The 22,625-nt window shown below is 32.7% G+C and overlaps 1 protein-coding gene across 3 annotated transcripts in view; it reads left to right on the forward strand.

Moving 5' to 3' along the window:
- The window catches only part of LOC122046914 (serine/threonine-protein kinase PBL34-like), a 42,448-nt gene that overhangs the window by 18,988 nt on the left and 835 nt on the right, over nt 1-22,625 (forward strand). For 2 of the 3 annotated variants that reach the window (XM_042607871.1, XM_042607872.1), the window contains exons 4-6: nt 6,968-7,101; nt 7,180-7,303; nt 22,205-22,552. In XM_042607871.1, the coding sequence (XP_042463805.1) occupies nt 6,968-7,101; nt 7,180-7,303; nt 22,205-22,552 (606 nt within the window). Of the gene's footprint in view, nt 1-6,967; nt 7,102-7,179; nt 7,304-20,577; nt 21,207-22,204; nt 22,553-22,625 lie in introns of those variants that run through there. The other variant, XM_042607873.1, reaches the window with a different exon arrangement.

The raw sequence follows: 22,625 nt of genomic DNA on the forward strand, positions 1-22,625 counted from the left end.
TGAGGCATCACATAATGCATTTACAACGTGTGGTCTCATATATAAGTAGACATGCATTCTGAATTCAAAGATATAATATCGATCATAAAAACAATGATACTAACATTATGTTATTTCATCTACCACATAATATTTGTTAGACATTCCATAACTAGGCTAGTTTATGCTAGGATATTTTTACCATTTCTACATTATTTTTAAACTTTTCTATTTATAGGAGGATTATGCTAGGCTAGTTTATGCTAGGATATTTAAACTTTTCTACAATAAACAAAATATTTTCAAAAAATTAAAAATAAATAAAATTTTTTTTGAAAATGCTATTAATGAAATATCAAAATAATCATCATCTTCATTATCCAAATTTACGTCATCAGCTCCATCGCTTGATTTGTATCCATCGGTATCTTCTTCTTTAGTTTCTTCATCATCGAGGTTGATCTCTTCTTCATCTACTAGACTAGTTCGAGCTGAAGATTGCTTTCTTTTTGCTGGAGTAGATAATGATGCTCCTTTTGAAGTAGACACATTTCTAGATCAAAAGCCATACACAATTACACACCAATGCAAATCTTCACTTTCATAGACAAAATCATTATTATCGTCTTTATTGTATATTATATCTTTGCCTCAAAGCTCTATTGTACTTGATATATACCAAATCATTCAATCGTTGTTGAGACAACCTATTTTAGAATGTATCTGCCAAAAAATTAAAAAGTTAGAAGTTAAGTCCATAATATAAATTTTAATATGTATTTAAAAACTCCAAGTTAAATGTTCAAAAACACTCCAATTATGTTCACAACTTGAAGAAGAGCATTTGAGGTTCAAAATCTTCATTGCAAATATTTTTAATTCTGATGTTGATGCACCATAAGAAGACCACCAATCAACTTGAAATACAAAAACATATAAGATTAATTTTATTACCATCTAATATTGATATTGCACAATATATTATTTATGGATTTACTTGATGATTTTGAAGTTCTTTATCTAATAGCTATTGGAAAACCAAAAAAATCCAACTTTTTGTATTTTTCTAATTGATTCATGATCTTATCTTGTGAATCCTCACCTCTCACTGATTTAGATATGCACATGTGCAAACCCTTCATCACTTCTGCATTATTTTCTATGTTAGGGTTTGAGTAAAAAAACTCTGGATTCAAGAAATATCCGGTCGTGCAAAGGTAGATAGAGTTGAACGCTCTATCTTTTGTCAATGAATTAAAAAACGTTACAATATTTCTCTTCATTATTGTTAAATGATGCAGCGATAGCTTCTTTGACTCTGTCCATTAACTCATCAATATAACCCATAGGAGACTTCTACCAGTCACAATACTTTCACTAATGGGCTACCAACTTTTAATGCAAAACTCATATTTTTCCAAAAAGTAGGCATCAATATCACTTCTGCTACACGCTTTCCAACGGCTCTTTAGAAAATCGATTATTTATCCACTTTTAAGATGTAAACATCTTTCTTAGATTTGCTTGTGGTATGTGAAACCACTTTAAAGTAAAAAAAGCGGTTACAAAATGTGTCTTGGCGGTTCTTTCCATATCTCTCTGTCCCATAAACACCCTCATCATGCTCAATACTTGTGGTCTGTTGTAAATATAATCATTCACCATCAATATCCTTCGTGCAATTTTTTGAGATGAGGAATTTTGAATATATCCTTGAGTAACAAATCTAAACAATGAGCTGCACAGAGAGTTCAATACAAGTGTGAAAATCGGTTTTCCAAAAGATGGCCTGAAAAAATAAAGTAAATATAGTCAAAAAATTTAAAATATGATCCAATTCTTAATTGAAAGTAACATAAATTTAAAATATTATCTGCACTAACATTGCAGCTTGCATTATCTATTACAATTTGAACCACATTCTTTTCTCCAATGCAATACACAAATTTAGAAAGTAACTCAAACATCTTGTAAGTTGCGTGAGAATAGCCTAAAAAGCATAAGCTAATTCAACAAATACGCTTCTTTTAAGACCATTTACCATAAACTTTATAAGACTCCTACCCTTGTTATGGGTCCATCCAAACTTAGCATGATCTTCTTGGGATTTGAGAAGCAAGTTTGTATTTGCCAACTCCTTTAGATACTTAACTCTCACTTCATGATATGATGGAGGTTTCATCTCCGATCCAAATTGCCCAATTGTTTTAATACAAGGCTTAAAAAATCATATTTAATGGCATTGAAAGGAATTCTGGCATCATAAATCCATGTAGCAAATTTCTCCACCACAATTTCTCTTAACTTTGTTTTTTATTTTATCAAATTGCCCTTTATTTTTTTGCAGGTCTTTGTCTAACAATTTCATCAACATTTTTCATAAAATAAAGATTAATAGTCGAGTTTGTTTACATTTTTTATCTTAGACCGTAAGATGGATGCTTGAACCGGATATTGACCGTCTTCTTTTCACTTTAGTTTGAAGATCATCTTTATATTCTTCCAAATCAACAGTATCATCAGAATGAGGAATATCATCCATTTGGTTCTTCAAATTACTTTTTTTGTTTTTGCATGAACTCTCTAATTTCTTCTATAATATGCTCGGGACATTTCGGACAAACTTTCACATTTTTATTGCCCCCAATTAAATGTAGCTTGTGTCAATAAATCCCGTCATTTGTCATTTTACCACAAAAATACAACTGACAATATTTGAACTTTTAAGATCTGAACATGTTATATAATTCCAAGCAATACCTTTTCGAGTTGATGGAGTTATTGTATTTGACAGGGTTAAGACAACTAAAATCAATAATAATCAATCAATAAAAAAATTTTAAGAAAAAATTAATAGAAAATAAATTAACATGGATTAAGACAATTTAAATCAATAATAATTGCAACTGCAACTCAAATCAATAATAACCACAACTGAAATCAATAATGATCAATCAATAAATAAATAAAAATACAAAATAGTAAAAAAAATTAATAGAAAATAAGATTCTTACCAATATTGAGGAAGCAAATAGGAGAGGAAAACAATAGAAGCTGCAATGGCAACGGTGAAGTGGCGAGAGGCAGACGAGAGGTAGAGGCGAGATAAGATCTATCGATTTAGTATCGATTTAGTGAGAGTTTAGGGCTTTAAGACTTTCACCTTTTTTTTTTTTTTAAATTTAATAATAAGGGTAGAGTCAGTCTGCCCAACTTAAAAAAAAAAGAGAAAGTTGACTTCTCTAAAGTGCAAAAGCGCACACGAGGTCTCTGAAGCATAGGGCTTGCACATCACGTTGCTTTGCGCTTAAGTGAGCGAAGCGTTCGCTTTTGACAACTATGCTCGAGCACACTAGCAAAAGATGAGCTTCCGAGATATGAGGATGTTAAGGTGGATGTGCAAACATACGAGAATGGACAGGATATGATATAAGAATATTAGAGAGAAAGTCGGGGTTATATCTATTTATGAAAAAATCCAAGTGACACATTTAATATGATACAAATATGTATTTAAATGATTAATAAATGCTTTAGTTAGGCAACATAAAATTATGACAAATGCACATTAAATGAGCAAAAGGAAGACCAAAGAAGACTAAGTTAATAATCATAAAATAAAATAAAGTTTATTTAAATATAAATGATGATATAGTGTGGGATAAAACCCAATTACGTAGGAGGATCTATATAACCAACTTCACCTACTGAGATAAGGCTTGATTGTTGTTATTATTACAAGATTAAAATGTAATCTTACAATTATAAATAATATGTATACGTAGAAGGGGCTACTCGGGGAGGATTAAGCACCAAGTTTTTGATAATGTAGTACTATTTCAAGGTTTGATTCATTTTGAAACTCTCACACTCCTGAAATTGCTCATAAATCCTAGCCGACGTAAGGAGACAAAGCAATTACTTATGTTTTGGTGCTAACCAATGAGTTTATGAGTTGAAAAAGCCGCCACTTTGACTTTTGGTTTAATCTGTTTGCCCTATTTGGTATGTCTGCGCATCCTCTATGAAGAGATATCCATAATGGAATCAGGTAGATTAGACAAGCTCATTAGTGTATTTTTATTTTTGGCCACTACCATGTTTTTACAACTCCAAGAACATATCCAAGTTGTATTTTTTACCACTTTGTTTATCAAGGTGAAATGACCATTTTTCACCTACCTAGAGTAGTAAAAAATACAAGCGTAAAACTACTAGTTCTCTTAGAATATCCTAAAAGCCGATCTATGCCCTCACACTTGCATTTTCACCCTTCTAAGTCTTCTAAGTCCTTAGCATGAAATCACCAACACATCTCTTGGAGATCCAAGATCCATCTATTATACTCATTTCACCTTGGCATTTAAAATGTCAAAGTGGAAAGATTTAGGTAATTTGATACTCTAGGTAGTGCCTTATATATATATTTTTCATCAAAGTATTATTACACTTAAGACCTTGTAATGCATATTATTCGCAAATAGGTCCCTAACACTCCCCTCCCTTAAGTTGGTGCAAAGATATTATGAAAGTCTAACTTGAGAGGTCCCTAACACTTAAGAGGATGTAGTAAACCAATATAGAGCTACATTGAGTCTTAGTAAAGTAGACCTTTGTTTTTTGGAGCATTCTTTAATACAATAGGATCCTTGAGATGACATAATAATCATGACGTGGATCTTTAAGGAGCTAACCACACCCATTGCAAATGATATATCTAGCCTTATAACACAAGATAATTTAGTTTGCCAACAAGTTTTCTATATTTTTCTAGAATGACATTTTCCTATCTTAGTTAATGACTCCCTTTGTCTGGGTATAAATTAACATTTGAATCCATGGGAGTGTCGAGTAGCTTAGCCACTAACATGCCACTTTCCTTGAGCATATCAAGTATATATTTCCTCTATGGAGCATGAATGCCTGCTACCTGGGTGAATCATCTCTATCCCTAGGAAATATCTCAAAGCACCTAAATTCTTAGTCTAAAAATGTTGATATCGAAAAGTTTTTAGCCTTTTCAGAGTCATCACTAGTTATAATAATATCATTCACATAGAGTGAGTACAATAAATTTCCCAATTGAAAAGGTAAAATGAAATATTGAATGATCCGATAAGGTAGCTGAGCCAAGCCTAAATGAAGCAAGCAAATTAAAGTTGTTCAAGTTTTTTTTTAATTTATTTTTTATTTTTTATTTATTGAGCTTGAGCTTGATTCAAGCTGGACATTTGATTCATTTAGATATTATCGAACTCTCAATTCAAGCTTATTTGAAACTTTTATATTTTTAATCTTATTTAGTTGGTTAGTGAGTTTGATATTACAAACTTGTTTGTTTATTTTGAAGGCTTCTTTATTTATTACCATAATCATAAGAGTTTTATTGATGAACATAGTTCATAAACTTTGTTCGTAAACATTGTTCATGAACATTATTCACGAATAGTTCACAATCTATGTTTATGAACATTAACGAGCTAAACACATATATATTCAAGTTTGTTCATTTAGTTTAAGAGTTATTTAAGTTTGTTTATTTAATTAACCTTATGTATATTGAACGAACATAAATAAACTCTTATCAAGCCGAATACTAATCTTGCTCACGGATATTTGGTTCATCTACAGCCCTAGTGAGACCACTAGTGTACTTCTAATTTATGTTCTTACACTTGCATTTGACTTGTATAGGTCCATCCAAATGAAATAACCTTTTAATCTTGATGGACCTATACAAGTCAACATGTAAAACTGAGACAACCAATGTATACTCTTGGACTCTTAGGAATCCATTTATGCCCTTTAATTTGAACTTGTGTGGTCCATCAAAGTGGTTTGGCCATTTCACCTTGATGTATTAGGGAAGTTTGATCATAGATGTGAGGCCATTAGTGTGCTATTGATGATACCAAGAACTCATTCATGCCTTCATTCTTGGATCATATTCTTTGTGTCAGTTTGATTAAGAGAGATAAACATTCAGGGAGAGAAATAGATATTCAAAGAAAAATATTTCATAAAATCACATACATATTAGATGTGTGGTGAGATGAGAAAAAAAGGATTGTCATGAGGATGCACTTGCTCAAATGAACAAGGAAGAATAGTCAACAGACGGAAGGAGAGGAGTTGTTGATCTAGGAAAAAATACCGAGAGCATTACAAAAAGGAAAGATATTAGGTGGGCGTCTTCTTTGTCAACACTATACATCAAATTGTCACGATATAGAAATAGTATTGTTCGGTCAGAGATCAAAACTCTAACACAGCTCAATATTTTAAACCTTGCTCTGTTGGTCCCTTTACATCATTAACCAGTATTTTACCAATATCTTTTGACTCATTTTTTATTGCCTCCACTATCATCATTATATAGATAAATTATAAGTAACCTTTCTCTAGAACTCGTCTAGCTCTTCCAGTTTTGAGGCTATTCCAACCTGTGGCACAATTTCTATGGTAATTTGAAAACTTCTTAGCTTATAGATTTATGTGAATCTTCCATGTGATAATTTAGAAATATTCTTTACACTCACCTTTCCTCTTTACACATGCTCATTAAGTGGTAATTCATAAAGCTGTCAAAAGAAAAGTATCATTACATACAACCTCATACTTCCCTATGAATCTTTTATCTTCCTATATGTCATGGGCTTATCTCTCTTTATTTTGAAGCATTTAATGCTATTTTATCTTTCATTCTGAAATAAAGGTGCAAATTTATATTTCTACAAAATTGTATGTTGATAAAACTTGAATTTATACAAGGTGCATTACCTCAATCATTTACTTCTGTGGTCATTATTTATCATATTACTTGTGTTTGTACCTCTAAAAAAAATGAGGTTTCTAACCATACAAATATCGTTATCTAGGAGTAAATGATGTTAAAAGTTATCTAGAAGCCAAATTTGTTATTGAAAATGCACTTGTCATATATTATGATAAGTCTCTAAGTCTGTATTTACTTTATTATAACTATCAGAGGCTCTTCCTTTGCCTTGGTCGAGCAGGATGAAAGTTGCACTTGGGGCTGCTAAAGGACTAGCCTTTCTCCATGGGGGTTCTGAGCCAGTTATTTATAGGGATTTTAAGACGTCTAATATTCTTCTAGATGCAGTAAGTGATTGATGTCTAATTTGGAATTTCAAGTTTTGTAAATTCCTTGACGGGATTACACGGACCCTTCCATTTCAGGAGTACAATGCAAAGCTATCCGATTTTGGGCTGGCAAAAGCTGGGCCTCAAGGTGATAAGACTCATGTTTCCACCCGTGTTGTTGGTACATATGGTTATGCTGCTCCAGAATATGTGATGACAGGTATGCTACAGAAGTCAAGTAGCCTCCACGATGCAGTGATTAGTCTGCTTTATACAACCTAGGTGATTTTCAAATAAATTGATGGTTACACTTTCTATTCTTTGTAGAGTTGATCCTAAGCTAAACCTGATAAACCTGGGGGATAAACCTGGCAGAAAGCATAGGTAACTTTGCTAATTACCCAAATCACTTACCCAACTTTCGAAATGACCAAATCACATACCCTATTCCCATTTTACCCCTCATCCTGAAACCGGTCAAACCCGGCTAATAGACCTAGAGAGTTTAGAATGACATGGAACCAGGTTATATGTGTTTGTCTAATTCATATTAAAAAAAATCACTACTCTCAATATAGTCTGCCAAAGTGATGTTTGAGGGCATAGATATAATTAGAAAAATTAGACGAACACATAGAACTTGGTTCCATATTATTTTGAGCTTTCTAGGTTCATTAGCCGGTTTTGACGGGTTGAGAATAGTGATTTTTTTAATACGAATGTGTTCAAAAAATCTAATTCATGTTAATAAAATCATTGCACTCGATATAGTGTGTCAAATTGATGTTTGAGGGCATGGATATACTAGGAGAACTACACGAACACATATGACATGATTCTATGTCATTCCGAAGTTTTTAGGTCTATATTTTGACCAGTTGACCTAGAGAGCTCGGAATGATATGGAACTATGTCCTATGTGTTCATCTAGTTCTTCTAATTATATCCATGTCCTCAAACATCAATTTGACACACTATATTGAGAGCAGTGATTTTTAAAATTCAAATAGGATTTTTTAATCGATTGCTGTAACAATCAATTCGGATTGTTGTTCATCCGCAAAGTATGGTCTCGAAGTGTAGCAATCGATTTAGATTAAGTTTTTTTAATTTTTTTTAAAAGATTGACTCATATTTAAAAAATCATTGCTCTCGATATATTGTGCCAAATTGATGTTTGAGAGTATGAATATAATCAGGAGAACTAGACTAACATATACGACTTGGTTCCATGTCATTCCGAGCTCCAATTGATGGATCTACAAAGCTCGAAATGATATGGAATTATGCCCTATGTGTTCATCTAGTTCTCCTGATTATATCTATGTCCTCAAACATCAATTTGATACAATATATTGAGAATAATGATTTTTTAAATACGAATCGATTTTTAATAAAAAAAAATAAAACCCGAATGTGGAGGGGTAAAACGGGTATAGGGTACGTGATTTAGTCATTTTAAAAGTTGGATATGTGATTTGGATAATTGGCAAAGTTACCTATGCGGTTGGGTAAAAAGCTACAGAAATATTAACCTGAAATATAAAAAATGTTGAAGTGATCTCTAAATGACTATCTACTTAAGGGGCTTCGTTGATAAGCACACCAAAAACTAACCACCAAATTTGCACCTGCCAAACTAAGGTGTAGCAACCATGCTTCAACACCACTGATGGGCTTGGAGTAATCCTGCTTCAACATGACCCTCACTATCTTGATTTAGAGGTACAAACTTGCCTCCAAGACCATGCTGACATAGACAGAGTCCATTCCATCCCTGAATGATTAGCCTCTTGAACTCGATTCCACTCAAATTTTAATCAAACTGTACCGTCAAGTTTTGATGAGTTCCACATTACTCACATCACTATATCAAAATGAAATCCATATGATTGAGTCATGTTGGGCATTTGCGTTGTGTTGAAACTAGGCGTTCCACACTTTGTCTCTCATAGATGTGTGGTGGTCCTCGGTCTTCTTATATTGAAGAAATTTTCCCCAGCTAGTGGTTAGCAATTTTGGGACTGAACATGTTCCACTCTTTCTCCAACATATAAGAACAACCAATTCATTAGCAGAGATCATTCAGAATATGTTGAAGATAAACCAAACCTGATATACAAAACTAAAAGAACCGGTTATTTTTCATTTAATTGCAATGATGAAAAGAATGCCAAAATAATATTTTACTTGCAGAATCACTGATGATTGGAAAAAGATTTGTTTTCTGTTGGGTGAAAATAATGGAAAGTAATGGTAAAAAATGATCCAACTTCATTTTTACAAGGGATAACCTAATTCAATTAACATATATGCACTTCAACTAGGATGAGATGAAAACACCAAATCTAGATTTTGGGACGACCTAGATAAGATATTACAAAACATTCCTCCAACCGAATTGATTTTGATGTAAGGAGATTTAAATGAACATGTAGGAGTGAAAAATGGGGAATAAGGAATATGATAGGGTGTATGAGGGTTATGAGTTTGGAACAGGAAATGAAGAAGGAAAAATTATACTAGGTTTTGTGATAGCATATGACCTTATATTAACTAATATCAAGAAAAGAGAACATTTGGTCATGTTCAATAATGCAAATAATAAGTTGCAAATTAACTTCTTGATTGTTAGAAAGAATGATAAAAAATTTGTAAAAATTGTAAGGTCATCTCTCGAAAAACTTAATTACCCAACTTAGATTAGTAGTGTTGGATGGTGGAAGTTAAAGGATAGGAAACAATACATATTTAAGGAGAGGATAGGAGTATAAGTATTAGGAGAAATACTCGGCGACTCGAATACAACATGAGAGAATATAACTTAAAGTGTACTCGGTGAGTTAAAGGGATTAGCACCACTAACTAAAGAATCTTGGTAGTAGAATGAGAAAGTATAGAAGAAAGTGAAGGGAAAACAAACAGTTTATAAAATATTATACACTTATGAGAACCAAGGAATCAAATGTCGTTCCGTGCTGCCCGGCACGGACGGTTTTTACCATTCTGCTTGGTGGCAGAAATCGGCACAAGAGGCGTCCCCGTCTTAGGAGTCGTAGACGCCTCCGGCGGCATCGGAGGAGACGCGAGACGTCTCCGGCAGCGCTGGAGGAATCGTGGGACGCCTCTGATGGCGCCGGAAGTGTCCCGCGACGCCTTCAGTATCGAAGGCGTCGAGCGAAGTCTTCTGCGACACCAAAGGCGTCACCGGAAGACCCTGTCGGCGCCGTCGGATGCGTCCGGCGATGTTTTCGGCGCCGTCGGACGCCCCTTGCAGTGATCGTGGGTGAGCGATCACGATCACGTTTTTTTTTCGGATAAATAATTATTTTATTTAATTAATTTAAACAATTTCTAAGGATGTGTGATATTTCGAACATGCTTTTATAAACCCTAATTAAATTATCCTAATAAAATATATAAAAAATATATTTAAAATTAAAATAAATTTAATAAATTTTATTAATTAATATTTTGATTTTTTTAATGTTTTAAATTTCATTTAAAATCTTCTAATATTTTTTTAATATTTTATATTATTTTAAATTTCATTTAAAATTTAAAAAATTCTTTAAAAATTCTATTTTTTAAAAAAAATCTAATAAATAATATTTATATTCTGATATTTTTTATTATTTTATATTTCTGTACTTGATATTTTTTACTATTTAAAATATATATTATTTAATAAATAAATAAATAGTTAATTTATATAATTATTATTATATATAAAGTAATATCTTATATTAATTTATATACTTATTATTATAAATAGATCAATTTTAATTCGAGTTATTGATATATCAATTTTATTTAAATAAAACTATTTTTAATTATTTTTTCTAACAATGTTTAATTGTTCAATAATTGAAAATTTATACAAAATTAATATACAACTTATTTTTATATAAACCATAAACATATTTTTCTTATAATTATTATATATACAACAACAACAACCAAGCCTTTTCCCACTAGGTGGGGTCGGCTGTATGAATCCTTTTACGCCATTGAGCTCTATCTCCTATTATATCATCATCTATATTTAAATAAATTTTATCTTGTTTTATTGTTGCTAACCAAGTCTTTTTTGGTCTTCCTCTTCCTCGTTTGATATGTATGTTTATCATAGTTTCACATCGCCTAACTGGAGCATTTATTGGTCGTCGAAGTACATGTCCGTACCATCTTAAACGTGTCTCTCGGAGTTTTTCCTCAATAGATGCAACTCCGACTTTCTCTCTAATGCTCTCATTTCTTATTTTGTCCATCTTCTTCATCTTAACATCCTCATCTCTGCGACTCTCATCTTCTGCTCATGTGCTCGAGTCATAACCCAACATTCAGCTCCATATAACATAACAGGTCTAATCACTGTTTTGTAAAACTTTCCTTTAAGTTTTAGAGTTATTTTACGACCACAAAGAACACTTAACACTTGCCTCTATTTCAACTATCCTTCTTATATTTTATGTAAGACATCTCTCAATCCCTCCATTATTTTATAAAAATGATATTAAATATTTAAAACTCTTGGTTGAAGACAATTCATCATCCCCTATTTTAACAATTATCTCATTACGTTTAATATTGCTAAACTGAAATTTCATATATTTTGTCTTTACTCTACTAAGCCTAAAACCTTTCATTTTTAGTGTTTCCCGCCAAGATTTGAGTTTAACATTTACTCTTCACGTGTCTTATCTACCAAAACAACATCATTTGTAAGCAACATGCACCACACTACGGTATCTTGGATATGTCCAATGAGTTCACCCATGTACAAAGATAGAGACTTAGAGTTGATCCTTAATGTAACCTTATCTTTTTGGAAAATACTTTGGTTAATCTGTCTGGAGTCTCAACTCTTGTCATTACATCCTCATATATATATTCTTAATTAGTTCTATATACGTTATACTAATACCTCTCTTTTCTAAATTTTTTTATATAATTTTCCTAGGGACTCTATTATAAGCTTTTCCTAGGTCGACGAATATCATATGTAAGTTTTTCTTTTGTTCCAATACTTTTCAATTAGTTGTGTGAAGATGTATAGTTTCTATTGTTAACCTTCCAGGCATGAATCCAAATTGATTTTCAATTATTGTAGTCTCTTCTCTTTGTCTTTTTTCTATTACTCTTTTCCAAAGTTTCATAGTATGACTCCTTAGTTTGCATAATTTTGTACGCATCCTTTGTTCATATAAGGAAACTAGAGTACTTACCCTTGACCACATATATTTTTTCGTTTCAATATCATATTAAATAATTTTGTAAGTCATTCAGTATATTGTTTCTCTAAGCACTTCCATACCTTTATCCGAATATCTACGGTAACGGCTTTTCCATTTTGCATTTCCATTTAGTTTGAATTTTACGATAAAAATTAAAATTTAGATGCTCATTTGACCTAATTAAATTACCCAAGTTAAGTTGGTCTCCTAAACCTTCATTAAAAAGTTGATGAAAATACCTCTTCCACCGCTCTTTTATTTCCCCATCACTTACTAATACCATTACATTCATCTTTAATACATTTTATTTGCTAAGATCTCTTGTTTTCTTTCTCTCACTTTAGCTATTCTATAAATGTCTCTTTCCCCTTCTTTTGTATCCAATTTTTGATATAACCATTAAAAGTTTCATTTTGCTTTCACTTCTTAGCTTCTTTCTTGGCTATTGTATATTTTTAAGTTTTCCTCATTCTTACAAATATATAATTCCTTATAAGCGGTTGATTTTTTCTTCACTTTCTCTTATACTTTCTCATTCCACCACCAAGATTTCTTAGCGGTGCATGTCCCTTTGACTCACCAAGTACACTCTTAGCTACTATTTTCAACTTTGATACCATCTTATCCCATGTCATATTGTAGTCATCATATATTTCACCTAATGTACTCTTACCTTCTTCTTTAACTTCCACCACTTAATTCTAGGAATTGTATATATTTTCTTTCTATTGATACTATGTTTAAGATGTGTATTCAACACTACTAACCTATGTTGGGTAGTTAAACTTTCTCGGGGATGACTTTGCAATCTTTACAAATCTTTCTATCCTTCTTCTTAACCATAAGAAAGTCAATTTGCGATTTATTATTCCCACTTTTGAATGTGACTAAGTGTTCTTCTCTTTTCTTAAAAAACGTATTAGCTAATATAAGGTCATATGCTATCGCAAAATCTAATATAGTTTTCCCTTCCTCATTCCTCGTTCCAAACCCATAACTCCTATGTACTCTCTCATATTTCTCATTTTTCACTCCGACATGTCCATTTAGATCACCTCCTATTAAAATCCTTTCATTTTGTGAAATATATATATATATAATTATTATATATAAATAAAAAAAATACCAAAACTATATCGGCACGACATGATACGATACCGAAACCGTATCGTTCTGGTTTGAGATCGAAGTCTTGGCACGGGTCGAAATTTTAAACCTTGGTGAGAATAATTTTTTTTTTTTAAAAAGTATACAATAGTCAAGAAAGAGGTCAAGAAAGCAGTGAATAAAGCTAAGAATGAAACTTTTGAACATTTATATCGAAAATTGGACACAAAAGGAGGAGGAAAAGACATTTACAAAATAACTAAAGCGAGAGAGAAGAGATTTTATCTGAATAAGATGTATTAAAGATGAATTCAATAGGTTATTATTAAATTATGAGGAAATAAAAAAGTCATGGAAGAGATATTTTCATAAACTTTTTAATAAATGTGTGATCAACTTAATTTAGGTAATTTATATAGATTAAATGAGTATAAAAATTTAATTTTTTGTCGTGGAATTCAAAACTTTAGAAGTAAAATAAGTTTTAAATGAGATATACAATGGAAAAGTAGTTGAACCAGATGATATTTCGATAGAGGTATAGAAGTGCCTAGAGAAACATGGTATTGTATGACTTGTAAAATTATTTAACCTAATATTGAAAATGAAAAAATGTCCTAAAGGGCAAGTACTCTTGTTCCCTTATATAAGAACTAAGGGGACATATAAAATTGTGCAAACTATCTGGGCATTAAATTAATGAGTCATACCAAGAAGCTTTGCGAAAGTGTAATAGAAAAAAGATTAAGGAAGGAGACCACGGTGATTGAAAATCAATTTGGATTTATGTCTGTTGACAACAGAAGCTATACATCTTCTCATACAACTAATTGAAAAGTATCGAGAACAGAAGTAAGACTTAGACATGATATTCATCAACCAAAAAAAGCTTATGATAGAGTGCTGAGGTAAATTTTATAGAGAATTCTAAAAAAGCAAGATGTTAGTATAGTGTATATTGAACTAATTAAGAATATGTACAAGGACGCAATGATAAGAATGGGGACCTCAGGTGAATTAATCGAAATGTTTTTTATAAAGTTAGGGTTACATCAAAGATCATCTCTAGGTTCTTATCTTTTTATATTAATCATGGATGAACTCACTAAACACATACATGATATGAATGCACATTGTTTGCAGATTATATTGTTTTGGTAGATGAGATACGTGAAGGAGTAAATACTAAACTCAAATCTTGGTGGGAAACGTTAGAAGTGAAAAGTTTTAGGCTTAGTAGAGTAAAAGTAAAATATATAAAATTTAAGTTTAGTAATATTAGACGTAATGAAATAATTGTTAAGAGAGGAGATAGCGAGTTGTCAGTTAGAGCTTTAACTATTTATGATCATTTTTACAAAAGAATGGAATGATTGAGGGAGATATCTTTATATATAATACAAGTAGGTTAGTTGAAATGGAAGAGAGTATTAGGTATTCTATGGTCAGAAAAATGTTCACTAGAAGAAAGAACAACTTCACAAAAAGGGACCTACAAAAGGTGATCAAATCAAATGATGCAAAGGTGAAAGTCTCATGCTACGGGTGCACCAAGAAAGGACATTACAAGCACGAGTGTCCAAAAATCAAAGACGACAAACCCAAAACAACCAAAAGAAAGAAGACACTCAAGGCGACTTGGGACGAATCATCCTCAGAAGAATCGGACGTCGAAGATCAGAAGCACCACAACTATCTCGCGTTAATAGCATCCGGACCGGAACTAGAAAGCGAGACAGAACAAGACGACAAGTCCGAATACGAATCAAGCCACGAGTCCGCACTCGTTCCCAAGGTTCGAACGAGGTATCTTCTATCTTAACCTCTAAATTTTTTAGAATAATTACTTGTTTGAATAAGAAATTAATAAAGTTTAAAAAACAAACTGAAACACTTCTTGAGGGAAATCAACAACTCAAGGAACAAATTAAAAATAAAAATACAAATCAAGAAATAAAACTTGAGGAGGAAAATACAATCTTAAAAGGTGAAATTAACAAACTCAAAGGATTATTAGAAACTTTTACTACAAGATCAAAAAATTTGGACTTGATTCTTAAAACACAAAAAGTCGTATATAATAAGTCAGGTTTGGATATAAATCCAGCTCTATAAATAGAACCTTTATTTCTCTAATAAGTCAAAACAAGAAACTTACCAAAGCATAGGTTCCAAAAGCGTGTCTAACCACGCAAGTAGGACTCAATTAATTCTATATACCCAAAAATGAAATTCATTGCCTAAAAACAAATTCATCTAAACCAGTTAACCCAAAACTAAAATGTAAAAATAAGCCAAATTCAAATCGAAAAAATAAATTTAAATTAAAAACTAAGTTAAGCTCAAATTACCATCAAGGTTATTATAACTACAAAAATAATCGATATAAACCTAAAATCTAAATCTAAAAGCTTAATAATTCAAGGGAGGCTCCAAATTAGTTGGCACCTCTAAAACAATAGTTTACCTGGGTAATTAGGATTAGGTTAAAAGGATAAAAGTTTAACTTGAAAAACAACACTAGAGAAGTTTTGGATGATAGTAGGTTAAGGAAATTATGCCTATGCATGTTTAGGAAGATATAGCTTTGACCTGGTGCATTTAGCTTAGAAACTAACTAAAACTACCCCTTACCAATTCTATATGGTTAGACTAAAGTTTTGTTATTAAGTTCAGTGGGTAGGATTATTTTGAAAATTTCGAAGACATGATTACTCTAATGATATCCAGGTGACTCTCCACAGCTTAGAAATTTATCCAAAGAATACCTTTGAACCCAAAGCTAAACTTGAATCTAACAAGTTAAACCAAACCCTAAAATTCAATCTAACTCATCTCATAAAAACATAAGATCCCTTTCTGTATGAAAATTTAGACTGGTGAGATTAATAAGGCTAAATTAAATTAGATAAAATTAAATTACGATTAATTCTGATTAATCAATTCCTTTAAACTTATCATACAATTTTTTGCATGAACCTTTAATTAAGGGGGAGAATATTTATACAACTAATTTTTAAATTCTAGAAAAACTATTTACTTTTTCCAAAAACCTCCCATTTCTCTAGTGTTATAAAAATTGTTTTGGCCTTAGTCTAGATCGAACTCATAGAAAGCATGATCCTATAGATATAGGATTCAAACATCTCACAAATACACTAAGTTTACCTTGATTGTGCATTCACCAACATAGAATGACGTGAGATGAGTAAGCCTTTTGCTTGGACTTCAGATGCTTATATCATTAACATAAATTTGGACGAAAAATACAACAGTACATTGATCAAGTTAAACAGTCTTTTTTTAGCAAAGTCTAACGAGACATTAATACTTAACTTGACTAACCAGGTGAACACCGTCATCTTTTGGTAGTCAGTTAGTAACTAAAGGTTAGATATTTAAGGACCAATGTTAGATGAATACTTTTAAACTAAGTTTGCTTTGTACATTAAATTGTTCATTAATTTTAACTTAAATTTTTTAAACAATTAATTTTTAACATAAATTAATCTTTTTTAAACAATTAATTTTTAACACAAATTAATCTTTTTTAACAATTAAGTTTTAACTTAAAACTAATTTTTCTCATTACTTAAATTAATATTTTCAACAATTAATTTTTAAAACAACTCAATTTTTTTTCCACTTAATTATTAAACAACTCAATTAATCCTTACCATAAATTAATTCTTAACACAAATTAATTTTTAATTAACTTAATTATTAAATAATCTAACTAATTTAATTACTTATTAAACAACTTAATTAATCTTTACCATAAATTAATTCTTAACTTAAATTAATTTCTTAATTTAATCAATTAAAATTAATTTAATTTTTTTACTTAAGTTAACCTCTTAACTAAAATTAATTTCTTAACTTGCAATTAATGTTTAACTTGTAACTTAAACTAATTTGTCTAACTTAAATTCTTAAACAACTTATTTAATTAACTTAAATAAATTTTTCAATAATTAATTTTTAACTTAAATAAATTTCTTTCTTAGCTTAACTAAACTTGTAACTTAAATTAATTTTTCAACAATCAATTTTTTTTTTCTTAAATTAATTTTTGAACAACTAAAATTAATTTCTCTCTTAACTTAAACTTAAATTTTCAATAACTTAATTAATTTTTAAATAATCTAATTTTCAACTTAATTAATGTTTTACTTAAATTAATTTTTCATCAATTCAATTAAATATTAACTTAAATTAATTACAATAAAAAAAAATAGGGGCCCAAACTAGGGGCAAGCACCCTGGTATAAGGCTCCAGGCACCCGGAAGAGGTATCCGGGCGCCCCGCTTCTCCCGGGTCCAGACGCTCGGGCATCCGAACCAACCTATATAAGGGGGCCAACGAGCGCCTCCTCACAGGGCTTTACGGGCAAACGAAAGAAAAGGAAAAATAATTTTTTTCCCAATTTCTCAAACTTTTTTCCTCCGATTCTTGAGCCGCGTTGATGGAGTTCAACCGAGGTCGTCAGTTCTTTTACAAATATTCACTATGCGTCGGTAATATTTTAATCTTAAACTTTTTTTTTTGTTTCATTTTCAAATTTAATTTTTAGGATGTTGTTTGTTAATTAGGAAACGGCCAAATCCTGGTGCTGGTCCCTCGATTGCCAGTACGGACTTTAGGTTTCCTACCGATGAACTTAGGATTAAATTTTCCTCCACTATATATGTTCCTTTACTTTCTAGATATCTAGATAGGCATTTCTTCATGCGATCATGCATTCCCATTGTCAAGGTTATTGATTATCATAGCTTGCAGCGTTTAGTATATTTTCTAGTTCAGTTAACATAGGTCTATGCATTGAATTCTATAATAACTTAGTTAGAGTTAGCATTCTTACCTATTTCATTAGGATAGTCGGTACGGATGTTACGTTATCCCCTATTATCATACGTGACTTTTTAAGATTACGACCATCCGTATGCCCTTTCCAGTGCTACCCCATTGGGATCCATCGTTTGGTGATCCCTACTCGCATATCAAACTCGATACGATATATTCGTGGTTTTTTTGGGTCGGTGTGTACCGACTGTGACCCTGTTTAGATCCGTCACCCTTAGGATTATGTTCTGTACAGGGTCTTAGTTACATGCATTCTACCTCTAACTACCCGAAACGTAGATATGATGTGTCCGTTCCATTCATTTCTTCTTTATGCATTATGTCAGAGGTTAGATGTAGATATCAGTTTGCATATCTTTCATACCATCATCTATTCATCAGGTATTACCACTAGCCGGCGGGTTCATATGCCTTAGTGCCATATTTTGATTGCTTATATAGCCTCATTGGGTATTGATGTCACCACGGGTGATGTTAGAGCCCTAAATGAGTTTGATATAGTAGGTGCTAAGAACTTCTCCTTAGCTGGTGTACATATAGATGATGAGGGTGTTCTGTCCTGGAGGAAAGAGGCCTAGCACCTGGCTGGCCCAGCAACCCAGCCGCCACCTGACCCGGCAGCCCAGCCCTAGCTTGACCCCGCGGCCTAGGCTCACCCTGATCCAACTCCAGGAGAGGAGGCAGAGATACGTGAGTTCATGGCTAATCTTTTTGGGTTGCTCGCGCCTCCAGTCCCTCGTACTTTAGACGACAGAGTTACTGGCCTTGAGACATCCATGATGAGTCTTCGAAAAGAGGTCTCCGATCTTCGACAGGAGGTCTCCGGTCTTTAACAAGATATTTCTGTTTTTTGAGAGGTAGACCAGACTCATCATACTAAGTTGATGGACATGTTACAATCTTGGGGTTCTAACCCCTCTTCTTCATCCTCTCAATAGTTTATTTTTCTACTACATTTTCCTGACTTGATATTATTTGATCTATACTTTGGTTAGTAGATGTTTGCTGTTATTTCAGCTAGTATGCGTGACTATTTTTATCACATTATGCTTGCTATCGTTTACTTCAGTTTGTTTGTATGTATTCTATACCGTTTGCATTTTTAATATTGTCTTTTCAATATTTGAATTTTTTTTTTAAAAGTATCATCTTTTCAATAGTTTTTGCTATTTTTTTAAGCTAATGCAAAACATTTTAAAATTTAGTTTTTTCTTTCAAATTGTTTGCAAAATATTTTTTGAAAAATTTAAACATTTGAAAAATATTTGCAAAATTTTGAAACTCTTTTCAAATTTTCCTTGGTAATTCCTTTCACAATATTTTTGCAAAGTCATTATATAAAATCGTTTGAATACTATTGTATAAATTGTTTTACCAAATTATTTGAAAAGCCTTGAAAAATTTTCTTGAAAACATTTATTCCTCCCCAACATGACCCTGAGTTTCTACCTTTGCAACATTTTTATTTGAAAACATTACTTGCAAAAATAGCACTTTCTATTTGAAGTAGTTAGTTTTCAAAACCTTGTTTTCAAAATTCTTTAAAATACTTGCCATAATTGTTTGAAAACTTATTTGAAAAACTAAGTTTGTAAAGTCTTTTTTGCTAAACATTTATTTAATTATGCTTTGTGTATTATTTTTTGATGTATGCCAAAGGAGGAGGATAGTGGGTTAGGTTAGAAAAATCATCAAATCATGTTAACTCACCTTACTCAATTTTTAATGTTTGCTTAATTACATTTTTTTCTAACTTTAACCTAGGTTATCATTACATCAAAAAGGGAAAGATTGTTGGTGCAGGTTGCATTAATAATCTGATTTTGATTTATAACAAATAGGTTAAAGTTAGATGTGTTGTTTGTCTAACCTTTCTACCAAGTGTGCAAAAGTTGACTGCACTAGGGTGAAATCCAGCTAGGTCTATAGGACCCAATATCTGGCGGGAAGTCCGGTTGGGTCCGCGGGACCTGGCAACCGGCCGAAGTCTAATTGGGTCTGCGGACTTGACAACTGGCAGGAAGACTTGGTGGGTCAAAGACAAGTCAAGCTACTACCATTGGTAAGTGGAGGTAAGCAACTGGAGGAGAGACATGTTCCTCATTGAGGGAACTGTAGGCATCGGTCCAGCTTAGGTCCATTTGGGAAACCTAAGCTGAGACCTTGACTAGATCTTGGTCTTGGGAAGACAAAATCTAATTACTACTCCTGTTTTATTATGTTATGCTAACTCTGTTTTACAGGACAAATATATTTTTACTTGCCTAGACTAATTTTTTTTTACAGGAATTCAATCTGACAAGAAAAGGAGTCTGGGCACTCGGATGTGCCTTGAGTCCGGGCACTCGGAGCTGGTCCGGGCGCCCAGACCAGCTCGCCTGGGCAGGTGCCGTAGGCACCTAGACGATTCGGGCGCTCGAAATTGGTCCAAGCGCCTGGACCACAAAAGTTATCTCGAAGCTGAGTTGGAGTGCGACGACTAGCCGAACTCACGTCAACGGTCCAGGTACCTGGAAGTGGATAAACTTCGCGGATGAAGTTTTGACGAGAGATCGTCATGTCAGCAACGGTCCAGGCGCTCGGAGGGGCTCCATGTGCCCGGAATGGGCCTATATAAGGGCCTTCGACTAGCAGCTTCAGAGCATCATCTTCTATGACTTTCATTCCTATGTGCTGCTCTAGAAAAGCTCCTACGATGCTGTAAAGCTTCTCTGATAACCGGCGATCAAGATCTTCTTATTTTCTATGTTGTCGGTAACATTGTTTTTATTTCTTGTACAGTTGTACTTAACTTTTATACTCATTCGAGCTATTAGTGGATTGCCCAACGAAAGCACTTGACGAGTGCGTGCCTTGTAGTAGGGCTCCGAACTAAGTAAAAACTACTTATGTTAGCGTGTGATTGTCTTTTTCCTTCTAGCTTTTTCTTTTATTATTCTGCTGCGTAATTCGCTCTTGATTTTCAAAAATTGTTATTCACCACTCCCCCTCTAGTGTATTTACGGTCCTACACATTGCTTGTTTTGGTGTTGAGATCGCATTATGAAATAGGTCTGAGCTTAACATCATGCACAATGACAAAGCAACCATGTACACCTAGAGGATTTCAAGATACCATCCAGCAGGAAAAACAAGTTTATTACCTTATTCCCCTTAAAGTCTGTATATGCATTACTATTATTCTACATGTATATCCTATGTACTTCTATATTTATTAATGGATCACCAACAAGAAGCTTAGATGGACAAGCTGCTATTAACTTGGATATAAGGATTTCAGTGTTGTGCTTGAGCTAGATAAGTTAATGAGTTAGCTTTTTTTCCCATCTGGATAGGTTGTGATAACTGGTGCCAGAGCATATACCTAATTTATAATTAGATACAATGAGGTATGAAAGGGCTATTTGATTAGGATGGTGTTGAACCTCAGGTTGAGATTTGTCTTAATAAGGCAATCAAATATTAAGTAGGGAAGATAAGGATATTTTTTTTTAGTTCCATATTGAGAGTTCTTAATAAAGCTTTATAAGTTGAGATGGGTAAACTAATATTAACTTAAACATTTTGGGTATGTGGTTGAGTCTAACAACTTAAAAGGTCAGTGCTCTCATTTTGGTGGGTTGTGATATACAAAGTTGTAGTGCCTTTAAATACTAAAATACTGTTGCACCGTGCTGCTTCTACATTTCACAGTTTTAAATTCACATAAAGCCTGACTTTCAAGAAAATATAAACTTTGATTTTTGGAATCTAAGATATAGTATCTATCTGGAATCAATAACTCATTGCGTTCCTGGATGTTTTCTTCATTTAGGTATTTGTTAAGCCACGTTGTTCTAATTGTGCATAAGCTGATTATTCATTGAATCAGCTAAACACTGATTAACGAGGGTTGCACAAAATTTAAATACAGGACACTTGACATCAAAGAGCGACGTCTATAGTTTTGGAGTTGTGTTGCTTGAAATTTTAACTGGTCGAAGATCCATGGACAAGAATCGGCCTAGTGGGGAGCAAAATCTAGTGGCATGGGCAAAAATGTACTTAGGCGATAGGCGAAGGCTTTATCAAATTATAGATCCTCGTTTGGAGTTCAACTACTCGATTAAAGGAGTACAGAAGGTTGCTAAGATAGCGTACTGCTGCCTCAGCAGGGATTCCAAAGTTCGTCCTTCGATGGAAGAAATTGTAAAGAATCTCATCCCACTCCAAGACCTCAAAGACATGGCTTCATTATACTTTCACTCTCGAACATCACGAGGTAACTAAGATATACAGGCAAGATTGTGATTTTTCCCCCTACATAAAAAAGGCCCCTGACAGCTTTTTTGTGC

The sequence above is a fragment of the Zingiber officinale genome, chromosome 2B (genome assembly GCF_018446385.1).
Source record: "Zingiber officinale cultivar Zhangliang chromosome 2B, Zo_v1.1, whole genome shotgun sequence".
NCBI classification, from domain to species: domain Eukaryota; kingdom Viridiplantae; phylum Streptophyta; class Magnoliopsida; order Zingiberales; family Zingiberaceae; genus Zingiber; species Zingiber officinale.